This window comes from Zootoca vivipara, chromosome 3, assembly GCF_963506605.1.
Source record: "Zootoca vivipara chromosome 3, rZooViv1.1, whole genome shotgun sequence".
NCBI lineage: Eukaryota > Metazoa > Chordata > Lepidosauria > Squamata > Lacertidae > Zootoca > Zootoca vivipara.
Window position 1 is genome coordinate 65,575,155 of NC_083278.1, and position 20,931 is coordinate 65,596,085.

At 39.2% G+C, this 20,931-nt stretch overlaps 1 protein-coding gene across 3 annotated transcripts in view; it reads left to right on the forward strand.

Moving 5' to 3' along the window:
• SCAF8 (SR-related CTD associated factor 8) overlaps positions 1-20,931 on the forward strand; it is a 70,308-nt gene that overhangs the window by 31,599 nt on the left and 17,778 nt on the right. For 2 of the 3 annotated variants that reach the window (XM_035108672.2, XM_035108675.2), the window contains exon 20: positions 739-19,439. In XM_035108672.2, the coding sequence (XP_034964563.2) occupies positions 739-2,378 (1,640 nt within the window). In that variant the 3' untranslated portion in view covers positions 2,379-19,439. Of the gene's footprint in view, positions 1-738; positions 19,440-20,931 lie in introns of those variants that run through there. The other variant, XM_035108674.2, reaches the window with a different exon arrangement.

The window sequence follows — 20,931 nt, forward strand, 5'->3', positions numbered from 1 at the left end:
ACTGATGTACTTGATCAAATAATTAAATGTCCCCTGATTTTAAAACTCACACATAGCTTAGCTTTCTATGTGACATGTTGGTTTTGAATGTGCAACAGATGCAGATACAGCTGCTGAAAAACTGTGTTTCTCTGAGACCAAGAAACGTTTTGCATCTTTTCCCTGGCGGAGTAAAAGATGGATTCATAATGTCTAGAGCTCCATGCTATCTCATATGGAACATAGTTCCTGTTGTTTCCTACATTCTGGAGTGTTCTACAATAAGATCAGAGTACATGTTACTTTCATTAATTTTCAGTAGCATTCATGTGTATTTGTTGTTCCATGTTGGTATTTTACAAAGAATGGCACCAAAAAATTAAATCTCTTTCTGTATTCTTTTATATTTTATCTCAACCCACATGGCTAGGTAGACAGGGAAATATCTCCTCTTTTGATTTTGATTGTGTGACACCCTAGTTAAAATATTTGAGGAGTATTTTTATTATTATTATTTCAAATCCTGCTTAATTCAGTCTGTCCCCAAATTTGAGAGGCTGGATTTACTTTTTACAAATATGATTTCAAACAGATCAGAAAGCAACCGATAAATGTTGGTAAATGTTTCATCTCCAACTCGGAGATGAAACTGTTACAATTTCAAGCAACACAAGTAGCTGATTAAAAAAAAGAAATTAGCTATTTTATAGTATGTACTCTCTTTTTCTGCTGACTTAAATTTTTGTATTTGCCTTTCAGTTCCAGATGATGTTTCAAGCAGTTCTGGACTTATTGGGGGAGTGCAACCACCAAGTGTCTCAACCAGTTCGGGGCTTGTAGGGGGAATACAGCCACCTAGTGTCTCAAGTAGTTCTGGGCTTGTGCAGCCATCCAGTGTGTCAAGCAGCTCCGGACATTTGACAAGAGTTCAGCCACCTAATGCTTCAAACAACTCTGGGCTTTTGACGGGTGTCCAGCCTCCAAGTGTCTCAAGCAGCTCTGGTCTTCTGGCAGGACTCCAGCCCATGACTGTCTCAAGCAGTTCCAGCCTTCTAATGGGACTCCAGCCACCCATAGTGTCAAGTAACTCTGGAATTTTGTCAGGAGTCCAGCCACCTATAGTGTCAAGTAGTTCTGGGCTTTTGGCAGCACTCCAACCACCTATTGTATCAAGCAACTCTGGGATTCTGGGATTGCCACCACCGATTGTCTCAAGTAGTTCTGGACTATTAGGATTACCACCACCAAATATTTCAAGTGGCTCTGGACTTTTAGGGTTACAGCCACCCACTGGAATTCAAAATGTACCCCATTTAACTCTTGCTAGTCAAAGGTTGCCTGGAATGCCTCTAGTAGATATCTGCTCAGGACTAATGTCACAGCCACCTGGGCCACGATTTCCTCTCCTGCAGCCTGGAATACCACTACAGCATAGCATTCCTCCTCCAGCAATCCTTGACCCATCCCTTCCTCCACCTAGAGCTTTCCTTTCAGGAGATTTGTTTACTAAAACAGAGAGACCATTTGGAACTTCTGGTAGACAAGGTGTTGATAACATGTCTAATCCAGATAAAAGGTTGGCACTTGGAGATGACAGCATTCAGCAAGAAGGAGATAGAGACTATCGCTTTCCTCCAGTGGAAAATAGGGAGAACATTAATCGGACCTCTTCAGTGGATATGAGGGATTCAGTTGGAAGGCCACCACTAGATCCAAGAGAAAGTCTAGGAAGACCTCCAGTAGATGGAAGAGAACATCTTGCCAGGCCACACATAGATTTAAGAGAGAACTTTGGAAGACCAGGCATGGAGGGCCTTGGTAGGAGAGACCATTTTGCTTTCAATTCAGATAAGCACTGGGGACAAAGAGGAGATTATGATGAAAGAGAGCATCATGCATTTCCTACATTTGGTGGTCTTAAAGGCTTCCAGGAAGACCGAGAAAGGTATCGTCAAACTAACTACAGATTTGAAAATCGAAGTGGCCCAACTTGGAACCGGGGACTTGAACAGGACACTCACAGAGACTTTGATGATCGCCGAAGACCTTGGGAAAGGCAGAGGGACAGGGATGACAGAGATTTTAATTTTGGCAGAGAAGTTAATGGAAACAGATTTGGGAGAGAGAGAATACAGAACAACTGGATACCCCCTCCACATCCAAGAGCTTTTGAATTTTTTGAAGGTGGCACTTCTCAACAAAAAACTGACAGTGTGCCCCAAGTTAATGGTGAAAATGCAGAGACAGAGAGTCAACCACCTGCAGCCCAAGTACAGGGTGAACCAGAACTTTATGAAAAGCTGGCAACTTCAAGTGACACAAAAAAAGAGAAGAGTGACACAGAAGCTGAATTAGAAAGTGAACCAGTGGTAGAAAGCACAGAAACTGAGGGGACATAATCATCACTCAGTAGGTAAAAAGATACCTTTTGTAAAGTTGTCATCTCTCTCTGTAATAGATGAATTGCTGACTGGACCTTAGTAGTTCACTTTTGTCTGCCAGAATTAAGTTAATCTAATGTTCATGTTCATCTTTCACTTAAATAGCTGTACAACTGACCTGTATAGAAAATTGTTCTTAATTTGAACATGGTAGGTAAACTTTCCTTCTTCTTTCTTTCTTCATTTTTTTTGACAAAACGCAAACTTGCCCCACTTGCTTTTACTTCACAAGGATAAATAACAGCTTGTCAAACAAACAAAGACTTCCTATGGAAGAAATGGAAATTTTTAGATATTGCTATTAGGTTGGCCATGGAAATTGTTATACTTGAAAACAGGTGCTGGTGTATCTTGTCCAGGTTTTTAGGCTGCTGCAGAATTTTAAAGCATAGGCAGAGGTGTGATACTGTATGTTCCTACAGTTTGGCCAAAAGGAAAAAAGGAGCATAAATAATACAGAGAATGGTGTGCTCTTGATATTTCTGCATTATAGTCTCTTATTTCTCAAAAGTACGTGTCTGTGATTTGTTCCTCGTACTGCAGTGGGTTAAAAAATTGAAAAAATAACATACATTTTAATGTTTTTTTAGATGCCAATAAAGCATTATTTGTTTGATAAGCATTCTAGGTATTGTATTTTTTATATACAATCTATAAAATCCTGAATGACCTGTGCTTTAGCTAATTGTTGCAAAAGGTTTATAGTACTCTTGTAAGACCAGTGCAACAATTAAGTATGCTACAAAAGCATATGCCTTTCTACTTAAAAGTAAATAAATCATGGAATCGCATTAGTTTGTGTATAACATATGTATGTAAATATTTGTGTAAAACTGTATGTAGATACCACTGCTTCTGTGTGTGATTGTGTATGTGCACACACTCACAGAATAATGTAGACAGTTAAATAAAACTGAAATGGAATTAGGTTATAAAATGAAAAATTGTCTTTCACCTTCTTTAGATAGCAAGAAGATGATAAAAGCTGATGTGACAAGTTAAATCAAATTAAAATTTGATCTTCTAAATTCTGATTGCTTTGGAAGGTGGAGTCCAATATGCTCTGAAGGGAGGGTGTAAAGTAAGATTTTAGTTGTTGTTGTTTTTTAAAAAAGTGTGGTTATGTTTGAAGCAAATATTGAAGAAAATGTTTGAATTGTCCTTTTTTGTAATAGTTACAGTGTTCTGGATAGAAAGTGGTAGCATTAAAATACTTTGTGATTATCTTCTTGCAGTGAATATCTGGTCCATGGTTGTTGCCCAAAACATAATTGAACCTCTTTAAGAACAAAATGAAACAAAATGATATTAGCTTATAACAAATAGCTGGCCACTTCAGATCATCCTGGCAGCAATCCTATACATGCTTACCTAGGAGTGAAACTTTCTTCTGAGTAGCCATGCATAAGATTACTCTATTAATAAAATGCTACCATGCCAGTAATTAACACTAATATGTCCATTTGATTAGTTATGCATCTTATGTCTGTAAGATGAGGCTGGGGAAAAAAATCCCAGGTATCTGGTTGTTGAACTCCTGAAATATTAGGTACTACCATCTACTAGTTTATATTTTTAGCAGACTAGTTTCTAAAAATTTAATGCAGCCCCAAAAATGTGATTCTTTGTACTAAAAGATGAAAATATTTTAGGACCTGTTAGTTGCTAAAAAATATACAGGTTGGCATCATGCTGTCATGTGGTCCTCTCTTTTTAAAAAAAGCAAACTTTATTTTCTACATTTCTTATTCATCCTCTCACAATACAACCTGGTAAAAGAATATGGGTGGAATTCAGTATTACTCCACTGACATTTATCAGTAGAATGGAAGGCTATTTGAGGTAATTCCCCCTTCCTGCATAATCCTAAAGTATGTTCAAGAAGATTGGGAAACCCTCTAGAGTCTAGACCAAACTAGGGAGGCAGTGCAGGCTGATGGGGGGGGAAGAGCAACCACCACAAATTGTCTTCCATTTGGCTGACAGATGTCTTCTATTAGCAAAGCAATGCTATTTGGATCCCACCTTTTAATAATAACATGGAGAGTGTTGCAATAAACTAACATTGTATGTAGAAAATAATTTATATAGAGAGAGAGAAGCAATGCTTATCTGTCAGGTCTTACAAAGTTAAGAAATTTCCCTAAGAAGTTGAAATAATGCAGTACTTGAAAAGAGTTCATGAATAGCTAGAACACAGCCATTAAGAGAAGGTATCTTTTTGTTGCCATGATGTTTAGTAATTGCTGTTTGGGAAGGGCAGTCCTATTTACAGTTGCATTGCTGCTTAGGAAACTTGAGTTCTCTATCTTTCATTCCAGAACGGAAACCTGTACACTATTGTCTGTTGATATACATTAAAAATGCACCAGACTGTTGATGGTCTGGCTGTTAAAATGGATTCAGATTCATTGGACTTTCACATTTTAAGGTAATTTTCAAGTTGTAGTGAAGGAATTGGGTCATTTTTATTGACACACCAGTGTGATCCTGCATGTAATCCTGAAGGGTTTTTGTGTGCAAATCTGGAATAATGTAATAGGTTGAATGTCTTTGCATTTCCGTATTTTGGGAGAAAGATTGTTAAATATTCTTGCTGGAACTGGTGTTATCCAGATTCCATAGGTCTGGGTGTTTGTCAAGTGGTATATTCTGGATAGAAAGTTTGGCCTAAGTGATGAGCCGTGTTAGGCAATTCTGCAGGTCTTTAAGACTTTAACAGTTAAAATAATGAATGTAGCAACACTGGTATTATTAGTATTTAACTGATTAGAATCTATACATTAATACAATTGCATACAGAATGGTATATTTTTGAGTACTGTCGCTTATTATCAGAATAGGCTAAGTAAGAAAGACAAGACTCCTGCCTTTTATTATTCAACAATATGTATGTTTTCCACCAAAGGTTTTAGTTATGTTTAAATTAGTCTGAGCTGTAGCATTCTGTTAAGACAAAATTCAAAACTTGGGATCCAAGTCTGCTCTCTGACTCTTCTAGTTGAAATGATCTGTTTTGTTCTTTGTGATGCTAGCTAGAGTCAATAGCTTTAGTAAGTGGAATTATATAATAAAAAAATTCCTTCAGTAGCACCTTAAAGACCAACTGAGTTTTAATTTTGGTATGAGCTTTCATGTGCATGCACACGAAAGCTCATACCAAAATTAAAACTTTGTTGGTCTTTAAGGTGCTACTGAAGGAATTTTTTTATTTTGTTTCGACTCAGACCAACACGGCTACCTACCTGTAACTGGAATTATATAGTGACTAATCTGTCAATTAGATCATCAGCTTTAATGGCAAACTAAAGTTTTCCACTCAGATTGTTCAGTAACGTTGAGGAAGTGTTGCTGGACAGATCTTTCTTCCCTGTTATTTTGCTGTTATTTTGTACCCACACATAGCAGATACTTTGCATTTTAGGTTGAAATTGCTAAGGGCTTTCTTTTAGGAATATGACACAGTCAAGTGAAGCAACTGGCAGTATTCTTTCACTGATGGTATAATGGCTTTTAGCATGTTAATTTTGACTGTGATGTGGTGTTATATTGTAATAGGAAATATATTCCAGATTCCCAAATAGGTAGAGAAAATATTTTGCAAATTTAATTGATCAATAAAATTATTTTCCTAGAACTCAATACTTTGACAGCACTGCATGAGGTTTAATTAAATATGTTGTTTCATTCTGTTTAAAATAAGCTAACTCATATTGACCACGAATACACATGGAATATTACAACTGACAGTTCATGCAGTATTTTGCAGTTTCTTAGGAAAATGCATTGACAATCCCCGGAAAGTAAATTCTGTTGGTTAAAATTGATCTTCATTCAGTGACTACATTTGAACATACATAAATTTTCTAGACATAGGCACGGTTCTGATTCTGTTGCAGTTCATAAACCTGTAAGTCATCAGTACGGTAACACTTTGCATAGTTCCTATAATTAATGTAAAATCATATATCCTCATAATCAGAACTACTTTAAACAAAGCGTATACAGTATTTGGATTATTAATCTAAAACCTCTTGTTTCAAATCACAAGTGAGTAAGCCAGTAGACTTATTTTTAAAAATATGTAAGCTGTTTTAAGACATCTGTCAGATTCTTTAAGCATAAAATTTGATTTTCTTTGTTTCCTGGTTATTACTCTTATAGCATTCTTTGTTCAGAACTGACTCCATTGAGTTCAGTGGGGATTGCAGTCTTGACATTCAAAGAAATTTAACCTCGGAAAGAAGGGGCGGTTGCTTCTCAGTAAGGGGCAGTTTTGGAGCTATGTGCTTAGAGAAGCATAGAACATGGTGCCTCCGTTCTAAATGGTTTTGAGAAGTACTGGTATTAAATAAGCTTATTGCTTGTGGGGGTGTTTGCCATTTCTAGGCAATGTGGGGGCTGGGGAGGCTGCTGCTCCCCTCCTGAAGAAAAGCATGTAGGATTGAAAGGATGTTTGAGCCTTTTGTTAGTCTCCTAGCCCTCCTCTGAAACTTGGTCCCCTCTGAAACTTAATGCATTGTTAATAATTAAAAAAAAAACCCGCATGGATTAGCATATGCTAATGTATATGTATAGATAGAATTTCAGAAATAATTACTATAAATGTAATGAATGTGATTCAACTGATAGGTCCAGTCAGCAGAAGGACTTCAGCTTGCACAGTGGGTCTCTCCCCACTGTGCTCCATATGAACTTCTTGGCTCTTTATTATGTCCCTTTGCTTTGCTATCACCACAACCTTTTTCTTTCCAGCACTATAGATGGTTCGTTTTTCTATCTTTTCTTGTTTCCCCATTACCAAGGCTTGTTCCTCTTTCGATCCTGAAAGTGCACACAAGAAGTTTAAATATGATCCAGTTGCTCAGATTTTAATTTTGATGTGCAGGCAAATAATATGCTTTGGCAGATTTTAGATATCATAGAGCACTGAGGACCTGAAAAAGTATCCTGTGATCACTGGTGCAATGAGGATCCATTCTCCAAGATGTCTCTCTTTTTCCCGAAAATCCTGGGTTTCCTCTTTGCTAAAGTTTAGTAAAACTGCAGATAAAAGCTCTAGATCATCAGATTCTCACTCACCATGTCACCAACTTCTCATCAGTAATTATAGTTTTTCTTCAAGAGTTTGAGATTTTAAAAATCACTAGTAGAATTTAGAGTCAATCTTTCCTCTGCGGTTTTTGTTTTAAGAAAGGACAGGTGGACACCAGCTTTAGAAAACATGCAATATCCCTGTTGATAGCTGAAATGCTATTGTTCAGGGTTCCAGTCAGTGTGAATCAAGACACTTGTGCTTCAGACTTGGAGATGGGAAGGAAAGGAAAATAGTTACTAAGTTTTAGCCTGTATGCCTTCAGCATTCTGTATGTCCTAGAAACTCTCAGGACCATTTAAAAGAAACATGCAAACTAATATACTTCTGCATACCTGTTTCCCCAAGTACAGGGAAACCACTATTTTATTTTTGGGCGGCCTCATTTTGCTTCCCGACTGATAGGTGCTTAATTACCTAGTTCAGTATTGGAAGGAGTAAAACATTTGAATTACATTTAATGGCGGTAATTTTATTCATTTGAGGCGCCTGAAATATATACTATAGTCTTTGTGTTGCTCATCTGACTAAAAATATTGCAATTAAGTTGATGCCAAATACATGCCCATTTGCTTTTTGCATCTATATAGGTCAGTGTTGTGGTGTGGACTGCTTTCTTAGGAAGCTTCCTTATCCTGTGTCCATAGATCCATGTGGCTTTCTCCATATCTGGTACCTGATCTTTTATTTAATTGGTGGTGCCAGGAATTGAACCAGAGACCTGCAAAAGCATGTGCTCTGCCACTGAGTTATGTTCCCTTCCAGATGCACTTGAACCTGTGGGGCTAAGCTCCTTAGAGGGTATTCTGGCTCTTACACAACCTGAAAACAAACCTTTTCAAATGTAAGAATAAAGTGTACCTCAGCTATTTGGGAAATAGCATCTGCTATCTGCATCATACCCACAAGAAGTGCACAAAAGATCCACCACTGTGTGTAAATTTGGTTGTGTCAGATTGTTGGGAGACATACGACAAGCATGTAAGCTGTTAGGAATTCTAGTTGAAATAAATTTTAAAAATAAAAAGTTGTCCAGTAGCACCTTAGAGACCAACTAAGTTTGTTCTGGGTATAAGCTTTCATGTGCATGCACACTTCTTCAGATACCAGGAATTCTAGTTGATTCATCAATACAAGGGAACAGTGGATAACTACAGCAGTGATTCCCTAGTACGAGATGGACATGAAAGGTGACTAATGAAAGTTGTCAAATTGCTCTTTAAAGGTGTGTGTAGATGCTGAAGAAGTGAAGCAGTTAACGTGGGTGTACAGTTGGGAGTTTTTGAAAAAAGGTATCTGAGCTTGCTTTTGGTTCTTTATCTGGCTTCATTATACTTAGCATTCTGGTGGCCATGTGTAAAGGTAAAGGTACCCCTGACCGTTAGGTCCAGTCGTGGACAACTCTGAGATTGCGCGCTCATCTCGTTCTGTAGGCCGAGGGAGCCAGCATTTGTCCGCAGACAGTTTTTCCGGGTCATGTAGCCAGCATGACGAAGCCGCTTCTGGCGAACCAGAGCAGCGCATGAAAATGCCGTTTACCTTCCCGCCAGAGTGGTACCTATTTATCTACTTGCACTTTGACGTGCTTTCGAACTGCTAGGTTGGCAGGAGCTGGGACTGAGCAACGGGAGGTCACTCCGTCGCAGGGATTCGAACTGCCAACCTTCTGATCGGCAAGCTCTAGGCCACGGCGAACCTATGACACCTTTGAGCTTACTGGCAATACTCCCACCTTTAATACATAGACCCCCCTTTGTTACCAACACCCAACACCCCCCCTTTACTCATCTCTTCCAGAAAAAGAAAGTATTTAAAATACCTGTTTAAAACTGGAGGGGTGTGTGCTTCCCCTGCCTCCCCAGTAAAATAATATGCTAGTTCACAGCACCCCACACAAGTTAAATAATATCAAGACCAAAAAGAAACCGACTGACAAATTAGTTTTTGGTTTATTAAATACAGTTATATATTCCAATTATACATTTTTGTTATTTAAACTATAAATATCGCGAAATTATGGGTTTTTTTCTTGAAGCGACACACCACCCGAGTTATGCTCGGGGGTTTTTTTGGTGAATTTTGACACACCAAGCTCAAAAGGTTGCCCATCACTGCCCTAGGCTCTGTGGTTTAGACCACAGCACCAACCATGGCCATGTGTATTTATGCTATATTCTTCAGGGCTATTGTCCATTTTGATACACCCTTCCTGGTGCATGCAAACCATTTCCCATTACTCGCTGACCTACAAGTCATCATTGTGTCTGAACCAAAAGAAAGGGCAGCTTTTATGACACTTCAATCAGCATTGAAAGAATACACTCTTACTGTTTTTTAGGGAAAGACAAAAGGCAACAAATGTTCCTCTATTCAGGAAGGACTTCCTAAACGGGACTCCCATTTTCCCTCAGTGACATATTTTCTGATTGACCAGGATAACCCATGTAATATAACTAGTTCAGGATGTACTGCCGTATGTAGCTTAGTTTTGTTGCCCTCCATCAGCTGGCTTTGTAGCCAGGTAGCCGAAACTGGGATTAGAGCATATTGATATCATTGTGTTTATTACATCATCGCTGATTGGCTGGGATCACTCTGGAAGGGAGGCACCCATAAATGGTATTGAAGCAGCATCATATTGCCCGGGGGGGGGGGGATAGTGGCTGTGGATAGCAGGGATGGATGAGTAATCCATTTAGTCCAAATACTGAAGCACAGTGACCTAAATTGCCAGACTTGCTTATAGATTTTGGTTCTTGTGCTGCAGTTTTGAGTCAAAAAAAACATCCATTTTAGCGGGGAAATGCATTAGAAAGTATACAAAAAGAGGAAGACTGCATGCAAAATGCCTATATAATGTGACCAGTTTAAGAGTTTCATGGTTGGTTGGTTTTTTTAAAATGTACAAATCTGGGATGGGTGGACCTATGATTGAACACATGCAATATTGATATAGAGTGGGGGGAAACTGATGTGTCCATGTAAAGAACAGAATCAAAAAAGGTGAAAATGTAAAGGGTTTGTCTACCCACTAAGAGTGCTGCTTTCATTGTGAAAAGTGGAACCAAAATTTTCACCACAGTAGCCTATAAACGCAAGAGGTAGGTTAATGCCAGCCCACCTGTACAATGTTTGGCTAAAAATAGAAGTAAAAGAGCTTAGTTTTGTTGTACCTTAATTTTTTTAAGAAACTTGATAGGCAGCCAAGAAATGGTATATGCCTTTTCTTACATTTCCATTCCCCCTTCCGCCCACAGTGTGCATAGCCTAGCATTATAATCAAACCAAGTATGCATTAAACTGTCATCCCTTAAGGGGAAAAATCTCTTCTAATAGAGCCTGAAAGTGATCTCAAAAGCAATTCCTAAGTTTTCAATTGCTTCTTGAAATACAGCTGCTGTAGAGTTTGCCCCTAATTGCCTTTCACGTTTTCATGAAATATTTTCTGTGCAGTAAAATAGAATTCACCTCACAGTTGTAAATGAGAAGCAGGGGCCAGCAGGAAAGATCATTTTAAAGAATCAGGTATAAAGAGGAGACCCTTGGTTCAGTTGTGGGAAAATGGGATATTTATGGCAAGAGAGATTTTAGACTATATAAATGATTGTATCAATGATACAATTTCATGGAAGAGACGTTTACTAAAATTATGTGTGTGTTAGTTACAAAAGGAAATTGACCTTCATAGCTGCGTATCTGCAGCTTACCTAAAGATTTACTGGTGGTGTCTTATTCTTAATATATGGAATTACACTGTCTAATTAAGGGGAGGGGGTTTCAGTTGAGGTTACTGTGATATGGCAGAATTATCCCTCCTATTCAGGCAGTACCATGGAAAAGGCAGTACCGTGTAAAAAGCATAGAATGGCAACTAACAGAATAATATCTAAGAAATGGCACGTCATTGTCCAAGCTATTAAAGCAGTTCGAATAATAATCCAATGCCTGCATCTAAAACTCACTCCAGTCTATATAATCTGTTTTTCTGGCTGTTCTACACTGTCTTATAATTGTAGAGAAAAGTTATTATCTACTCCTCCTCTTTTTTTACAACAGAAAAAAGAAAGGAGATAGGGAGATAAAACCATAAGGACAGAAAAGAAAGGTAGCTGTAGTGTAGTGTGAAGAAGAAAAGTAAACTGCAAATAAAGCTGTACACCCTCTTCTAATCTTTTAATCATTCTGCATCATTTTTTATCATTAACAACCTGATCTAGTGGAAGGTGCACTTGGTATCCCTGCCATTCACCATTGGCTTCACACAGGTCACTGTGACACGTCCCATATCAGTATCTTCTTCCAAAATAGCCCAAGTGTTTCACCATATGTATGCAGTAATACTTGCTGATCCTTCGGCATCATTGTACACCTTTTTAAAATCTTCCTCTCCAATTCAGATACCAAAGTCATGTGTTGGCTGTCACTATATTCAGCAGCATTTCCAAGCAGCCTTTGAAGAGCAGGATTGTTCCATTGCTGTCATCCATTTTAGTTCCTCATGGCTGCTCTCATGTTTGCTGAAATTGTTGGTTCCTTTGATCTAGCAAGACCCAGGTTAACACTAACATTTTGAGGTGTGATTGTTGAATAAAGGACATTTTGAATATTCTGGTATAATGTAGCACCCAGTATCTCAGCTCTTGTCCTAGATAGATACCAAAGACAACCAGGAGCCAAAGGCTTGAAAGCAACATTCTGCACATGCACCAGAACTTTTCAGGCTACTCCTTCCCTATGAACCTCCCAAAATTCTGCTCTTGAAGTTTAGTGGATTCTTCTCAGCCACATTTGATGCTGTGTAAGGGGGTGAAAAAGAAAATGGACAGCAAACTAGTTTGCTGTCTGACCCAGGACACAAGAACTTTCTTTATGCCACATCAGACCATTGGTCCATGTAGCTTGTTACTCTCCACTGATTGACAGAAGTTTTTAAGGGTTTCAGACAAGAGCCTTTCTCAGTTGAACAAGGAGATGCTGGGGATTGAAATGTGAAGCTTTGGCATGCTCTACCACTGAGCCGTAGCTCTTCCCCACTTCAAGTTAATCAGACGTTGATTTAAAATTATCCTGGATCAATATAAGCAGCCAGTCTGTCGGGGTTCTTTAAAGTTACACCTCAAGTTACAGTGGATCATTGTATGCTTGCACTGAATTTTGAGCTCCATATAAGCTAAGGGGCATGGAGTTTCGTTTATGCTGTCTGCTAACTTCAGCTGTAAATTAATCACTTCATTGTGTTATCCAATTAGATACTGAGATAACTGAAAAGCTGGCAGTATCAACACACAGCTTCTCATGCAAGTACTTTATTGTTTTCAGGGCTTAACCCTTGACTCCTTTGTGCTCTCTTTTTGGAAGATTCTTTTTATTCTTTCATTTTATTTCATTCTGTTTGTGAAGTGCATCTTATGGAACACCTTGGAGCAAAAAGAATATCAATGATAAAAGAACACAGTACAATATATATCAAATCCAATACCTTGAAAAAAATCTCCCCTTAAAGACCTTTTGAAATAGGAAGGTCTTCACTAAAAAGACAAGAAAAGGCACCACTGGTCTGCTATCTAAGAGGAGGGAGTTCCAAATGGTAGGTGCCGCCACACTGAAAACCTGATTCCAACAACATGTGGAACAAACCTCCTGATGAGATGATTTCTGCAGGATGCCTCCTTCAGAGCACTGTGAACAGTTGGATGTAAGTGGTGAGCCAATCTTTTAGGAGGACAAATTTCATCACTACTTCTGTCAGCATTGAAAGGCACTAATAAGATTAAAATTGGATTAATGTGACTTGAACAAAATCAAAGCTGTAAGACACTCTAACAAACATTTCCAGGAATTCTGTAGGTTTAGTCTCTGATCAACGTGACTTGCAATGATCACATTATTATTAGCAAATTTCTGCTTTGGTTGTAAGATAGGAGATAATACGGTAACATCCATTTTGCCTTTTTAAAAAAGACTTTACATTTCTGCAGCATACTGGTGGTGTGGGGTTTTAATATCAGGTTTGTATAACAGTAAAGTTGATAATCTGATCACAGATTTAAACAGTAGTTTAAAACATTAGACCATTGCTAATTATTTCTTGATTTGTCAAATTGCATTGACACATGAGGGATTTTAAAATAAAATCACAATTACTGTCTCCTTGAAAGCAATTCAAAATTGCTTAGTGACAACACCGCTCAGAGATTGCTGAGTAAGCAATATATAAATTATTGAAGTAAATGGACAATAAATAATATGACAAGTAACCAGTTCCTTTAGAAAGCATTATTTGGTTTATTCTGGACCTCATGCTATGTCACAAATTTTGTCAGTTTGTTGAACCCTCAAACTTTCAAATTTTATACTGTATAAAGATTTTTTAGTGCCTAATGAATGCTTTGGTAACAGTACAACAGCTTTTCACCAGTGATCTAGTTCATGATAATATAATCCCCCCAAAACTCCAATCATGTCCTGTTAATACTTTCTATATCTTACCTCAAGAGTTGTGTGGTTGCTGCCACTACTGTGGTTGCTCCCAAACCGCCCTCCAGAATAATTACATCTTTCATTTTTTATTACTCTTCATATTTATACCCTGCCATTCCTCCATTAGGATCCCAGGCTGGTGCGTAGATCAGCAAAGAATACAAATAAAATTACAACCTTGAAAACCTGAAATAGCGTCAGTAAAATACAGAATTTGCAGTGCAGCTTTCAAAGAATAACAGGTCATCAGTCAAATCCACCCTTCCCCAAAGCCCCTGGATAAACAAGTGGATCTTTAGCTTTTGGTGGAATGATGTTGGTGTGGGGCACAAGCACATCTCTGTCGGGATAGTGTTCCACAGTCAGGATGCCACTACAGAGAAGGCCTATCCCCATGCCACCACCAGTTGGGCCAGTGGGAGACACTGTTAATTGTTTTTACACATCTGCTTAATGGGTCAGATACTGTTACCATTGCATGTAACTATACAATTCACTATTGCCACGTAAGTAGGAGGTGTTAATGCCACCAGGAGCAGCTTAGGAGTGGCTGTGGAAATAGAGGCTATTGTGCAGCTAAAACAGTGTATAAATGACTCCAGAATGGGGTCTGTTTGCACATAATGCTATAATCATGGTTTGGTACACAGGTGGAGAGCCTGTGGGCCTAATTAGGTCTGGCATGGGTCCCAATTTGGCTGGCGTGGCTATTTCCCCCAATCCATGTAACCTGCCCCACACCTGATGTCGTATGTGATGACAGCCAGAAATGCAGCTGCCAATGAACAATCAAGAGCCTTAAAGTGCTCCCTGTTATGTCTTAGCAAGGGAGGCCTGAAGTGATTGGCGGTGACAGCAAGCCAGCAGCGATCAGCAGTTCAATGGTGTTCACCACCAGGAGCTTCATAGCATAGCTAATGCCAGCAGATTTCTGTAAGCTCCAACCCCTCCTCAGTTTTGTATTGTGTATAGATGGGAAGCTGATTTCTACCAAATTTATTTATTTTCAAAGAATCTTGCATGAGCCAGGAATACTGGTTGACAACGTTGGTTTGTTAAACAAGCCAGCTTCATAAATTATGGTTTAAAATTGCCTGACTCAACAATTAACCATCATTCATTGTAAACCAAGATTCCTGCTTCCAGACACAATGGAACGGTCTTCTTTTGTGTGGCATTGCGCTTTCAGGACTGTACTCTGAGAAGAGCTAGCATTGAATGCCACCCACATGCTAGAATACATGTGTGTTGATAGTTGGGAGGGGGTATAATTCTGGAGGCTTTTGTTGAAATAAGAGACAGGTATGACTTGCTAAGTGTTTCTGCTGTTCTCATGCTCTTTGCACAATTTCCTATTTCCTTTGAAAGAGATTTTTTTAAACAATGTTATCATCACCATCCGCAGCAGCAGCAGCAGCAGCATTGTACCGGTAGTAGTGGGATTAGAAATGTAGCCTAAGAGTGTGTTGGTTGCTCAGTTCCCCATTTACTTCAGGGGAGATTTTTTGTTGTTGCCAATATCATCATCACCACCATCACTGTAGTAGCACCGGGGTCAGGACTGCAGCCTGGGTGTTCTGCTTCATGCTTTTGTTATCCATCATCTTGGACCATATCATCCTCATTCAACTCAGTGTTGCAGAATGAATGTTTTGTTAACATCATTATTATGCTCACAGCACAGTATAGGTGACTTATTGAAATTAATGGCCCTAACTAATTAATTTCAGTGGGTTTACTCTGAGAAAAATCTACTTGAATACCAGTGTGCGTGTGTGCATGCATGTGTGGATTTTTGTGAGTCTCGTAACTCATCACAGCACATAGTTTAGTTAGGTACTAAGCGTTTGTAAAAATGCAATTATTAAATGCTCACAGTATCTTTGTAAGGGATGGATATGAGGAGAAACTTCCTGACCCCATTGACCAAACCCCCATAACCTCCTAGCCATCCTACCAGGTCCAGGGGGCAGCAGTCGCCACAAAGTAAATGTGGCAGAAGTCCTCCCAGGCATATAGGAGAAGGGGAGGGAACCTGTAAGCTCAATCCTTTGTTCTATGAGACACATCTACACAGCACAAAGCATCCTGTTAAACTTATTATTTATCTATCATGTTTTAGGACAGCAAGGGGGCCAATGAGGAGTTCTCAGTAGCTGCCAGTAGATTCTAGAAACACTTTCCTGAAAAGATTAACCAAACCCAAATCCAAGCATTTCCTAAAAATCTTGCAGTACCTTCTTATTACTTCCATTGGTTTCTGGCAACCAAAGGGAGGATGGTAAAGAAGGTGGGAAATGGATTGAATGAAAGACTGCCTGGTGTAAGGCCACACATTAAGATTTCTTTATTTACCTCTTTAATTGATGTTGCTAGGCAGTTTGGTGCTTTCTAGTTATCTTACTAGCAAATTATTATGTGCACAGTGCAGAATAGCAGCAACTTTTATTTTTGATGTACAGGAGAGAGGTCCCATTTCTATGAGGGTGTGTGTGTGCACGCACTCCGTTTTGCTTTAGATGAGTGATGTTAGATAAAAGATGTAGGGCAGGGGTTGCTGACATGGTTGGACTGCAGCCCCAGTCAGTATGGTCAGTGGTTAGAGATGATGTTGCAGTCTCAGAACATTAGGAGGGCACCACATTGGCATGTTTCTCCAAGTCAGAAATAACATATTTTTACATATACGTATGTAATACGTATTTCACACATCCTCGCCTGTAAGCAAGCTTTCAGCAGCTATTATGACAATTTACATACATTCTACCCACCCAACACTTTTATATATCTCTAACCCCCACCCCCACCCAAGCCACAGTTGAGGACAGTATCCCCACTGTGTATTTAAGATTGTAAGCAATTTGGTAGCAAGACTAGTCTCTTCTGTTTATGTAACTCTGGACGGTGTTGCATATACGATTAGTGTAATGTTAATAATTCAAATACTTCATAAATGTAGGCAAGCATAGTAGTTGAAGTCTTGCAATGCTCATTCTTGTTCCCCTACTTTTATCCCAGTGGCAGTGGTCTGCCACACAGCTTGTCAGAAGTCTGGAATCTTTACGGATCACATTTGCTTGTTACCTGTGTGCATGCAGTCTTGCCAAAAGCCAGAAAAGCAAATTTTACATCAGGTTATATCTGTTTTTTTAAAAAATGCAGCCACACATAACTAAAACATGAGTAGAATTGGTAGCTTCTGTTACTGATCTTAGCAATTTTGCGTCTTTCCTTTTTGCCACAACTAGAGGAAGATGGTCCCTGCAACTTGATGCTCTTTCATCCTGTACTTAAGATGATATCACCCTTCGATATCAGCAATAAGGTGCTAAAGGTCTATTATTTTGCTGTACCATGTGCGGAGAGCAGTGTTTTCCTCTTCTTGAGGAATGCCAACTTCCATTTTGCATTAAGACCGGGATGGGAAACTTGTGCCCCTTCTGATATTTTTGGATTTCCAACTCCAATTAGCTGCAGCTGGCATGGCCAATGTAGTCCATTAACATCTGGATGGCCACTGGTTCCCCATCCCTGCCTTAATGGGACTAGCTGGTTAAAACCTCTAAATGGCTGACTTCTCATTCCACTTCCTCATTAAAAGGTTGCTGTGCTAGCATTCCCAGCAGTTTATTAATCTTTCGCTTCATGTTTTTGAATTCAAGCCTCTTAGTACCCATTCTTCAGCTTCAGCTGTTAGCCTTTCTTGGGCTAGGATCCTAATACTTAACCTTCTGTGGGATTAATAACATAGGCTTCTTTTGTCATGTTGCACGAAATGAGACTGGAGAGGCTAGACACAGTCATTCCTCAAGGTCTCATCTAGACCCCAATCTCTGGTACAAAGTGTTGCTCTCCTGATGCCTCCAACAATACACAGAAATTTCAGGTGGGCTTGCGAGTGGCAGGTGCATTTATTAACCACCATCATTTTTTGTAGAGACTTGTAACATTTAGTTTGTTTCATAAATGGTTTGTAAGCATTAATTGCAGTAGTTTAACATGGGGAAATCACATTTCTCACATATTTCATCTACTTTACAGACTAGTTTAAGGGGAAAAACTGCAAGTGTGGCTTGACTAGAGCATCTGACTAGCTTTTTAACTGGAAGGAATTATTACTCTCTTCACACACGGGCACCCAGCAAATGACAAACTGCGCTATGGATAGATTTGGAATCTTTCTTTTTGCTCCCCATCATCTTGCCAAGATTCTGAAGCCTGCCACCATCAGAGAAGAGGAAGAAAAGAAAAACAGCAAGCAAGAAACAAATACTGTTCAGAAGCAGGACACCAGGAATGTCACGAGGCTCTGATGTCTGGGTCATCCAATACAGATTTGTAATGGTGGGACGGCTGCTATACACTCTACAGGTGGGGCCAGTTCACAGTTGGCTGCCCTTCACAGCATTATCTAGACCCCGTTGATGCTTAGGGCTGGGTATGAACCAAGTGCATACATTATGCCAGTACAATTTAATTGATTCATTCATTCATTAACTATGTTTATACCACTTGGTCGTAGTAAAACCTCTTAAGCAGTTTACAAGAAATCTTACAATTGTCATTGAAAAGGACTCTTTTTATCCTCCATTACAGACAAATTGTGTTCTGGTATGACCCTGGAAGAGGCATACATAAGACTGAGGTGCCCTCCACATCTTGGACTGCAGCTCACATTAGCTACAGCCAGCAAGGTTGATGATCAGGAATGATGAGAGTTTCAGTCCAATCAATATCTGGAGGGAAGCCTCTTGGCTGCCACTGATGTAAAAGTTGCAACTATCTCTGAATCAACACATAGTTATGTTGTGTTGAAAATGACATTCAAAGGCAGCTACAGTGGTTCTTTCTTTTGATGCAACTAATAAATGATTGGCCTTTGGAATATTTTAAAAGTTTGTATTTCTCACATACGATGTTTTGCCTCCAGATTAACATCTGGATTGCCACATGTGGATGCTATATTTAAGCCTCAGAGCCCTACAGTGGACCCTAGCCTAGAAGCATCGGAAAAGGGTATTTATAACCAGATTCATAACAACTTAACCTGTAGTTCTTATGACTGCAGCTTTATTGATCCAGGTTGAGAGCTACTTCATATATGATGTGTGCCATGTGTGTGTATTCACTGCGGAGACCAAGAATCAACCATACATGCATTTCTCTCATATATGTTACACATATTTTGGAGGACAAATATTAATCAAAAATATGAAGTGGTACTACATGTTGAGCAGTAGGTGAATATGTAGCATTGGTCAATTTATTGCATGCTCAACATGCTACTACAGATGTAAGAAGAAGCTTTCTGTTTCAAACAAAGTTGCACAATAAGATCTGTGTGCATAATTGATTCTAGCTAGACTAACCTGTCACAAATGCAGTTGGGCCTAATATTTGCCATACAATGGACTTCAAGCTCCTAAAAACCCAGTCAAAACCACTGGATTTAGGATGGTCGGAGCTTCACAGCTGGGCTTCACTAGAAATCCCAGGTCTAACATTGGGACCACATAGCTGTGCTTTGTGGTTTCCTAAGGCCTTGTAGCAGTACTTTGCCTTAGATGACAAGCCCAGAAGCAGGTCTGGCCAAAATCAGTGTATTTCCTGGCCCCAGTCTTATCCACAAACTGTCAGGTTTTCACAGAGGTGAGCAAAGACATGTGGCATTTGTCCACATACAGACGCTGACTAGACTACAGCTGAATCTTCAGCACTGGTAGCAGGATAGCATCCCCCTTCACCACTGAGAAAGCAGGCCAGATTGAGCCCAGAAGAGGCTGTGTCACCACAGAGTAGGATGGCTGTCCCTCAACATCGAAGCGGTTGCCTGGGGTAGGAAATATGTGTGAGGTGGCAAAAAAAGGAGAAAGGAAACAAGAATGAGAAGAGCAGAGATTAAACAATGTAATCCAATGCATGGATGCTCAGAAGTATCAGTTTTACACATTTAATCTGAGAACAGATACCACTGAACTCTGGGTAACTCATTTCTGAGTAGGCATGCCCAGGATTCTGCTGCAAAAGGTGTATTTGAATGTAGCTTCAGTTCAAGAAACTGACTTTCGCTAAGTGCACTTAATATATGTATGATGAAAAGGATGTGCCTGCAGTTAGAAAATGTTTTTTTTTCAAAATTTAACTTATTTGAGGTTATCACATTTCAGTTATGTTGCAAATGCAGCCTTTTGCTACCCTGTACATTAAAAACTGCTTGAAACATACACTTTAGAACAAAGAGAGTCAATATTGTACTCTTGATGTTGCTGGACAAACAGAGTTGTTAATTTGTTATTTATTTTGTTGTTAAGTTGTTTACATAATTTTGTAATTTTTGCACATTGTTTTTCTCCATTTATTTTTATTACTTTGTTCCACAAATTAATATAGTCCCATCATGCCTGAATATTGGCTATCAAAGTCTAACATCTGGAGGGCACCTGGTTGGCTGCACCTGTTTTAGAAGAAGTCATTAGTCGGGTACCCCAACATGACTCAGCATTAAGTCAAAACATTTAAATGCTCCTTTAATATGAAAGAGGTCTCATAGAAGAGGCCTCTGATTACAATTACAGTACGACAGCTCCTGTTGTCACAAAATATTCTGATACAAGAAAGCTTAAAGTTGAGACGTTTTCAGGCTATACAAATCTTATCTACCTCGTCTCATCTTCAAAGTGTTGAGATAACACAACTCAGATTCATTTCAGAACATGTCCCCCTTTTGCTGCAGGTGTGATGAAGACTGGATGCTCAGGCATCCCTGGCTCATGAGAACATCCTTGGTGGTGTTAGCCAAGCGACTCTCTCAGTATCAGTCTTCCCACCTGCAATATTGAGATAATAATACTGGCCTATCTTAAAGAGCAGCTGTAAAGATTGTTGAAATCCCTTGAACTTTATTTATTTTTTTAAAGTGTTTATTTGTGTATTTGA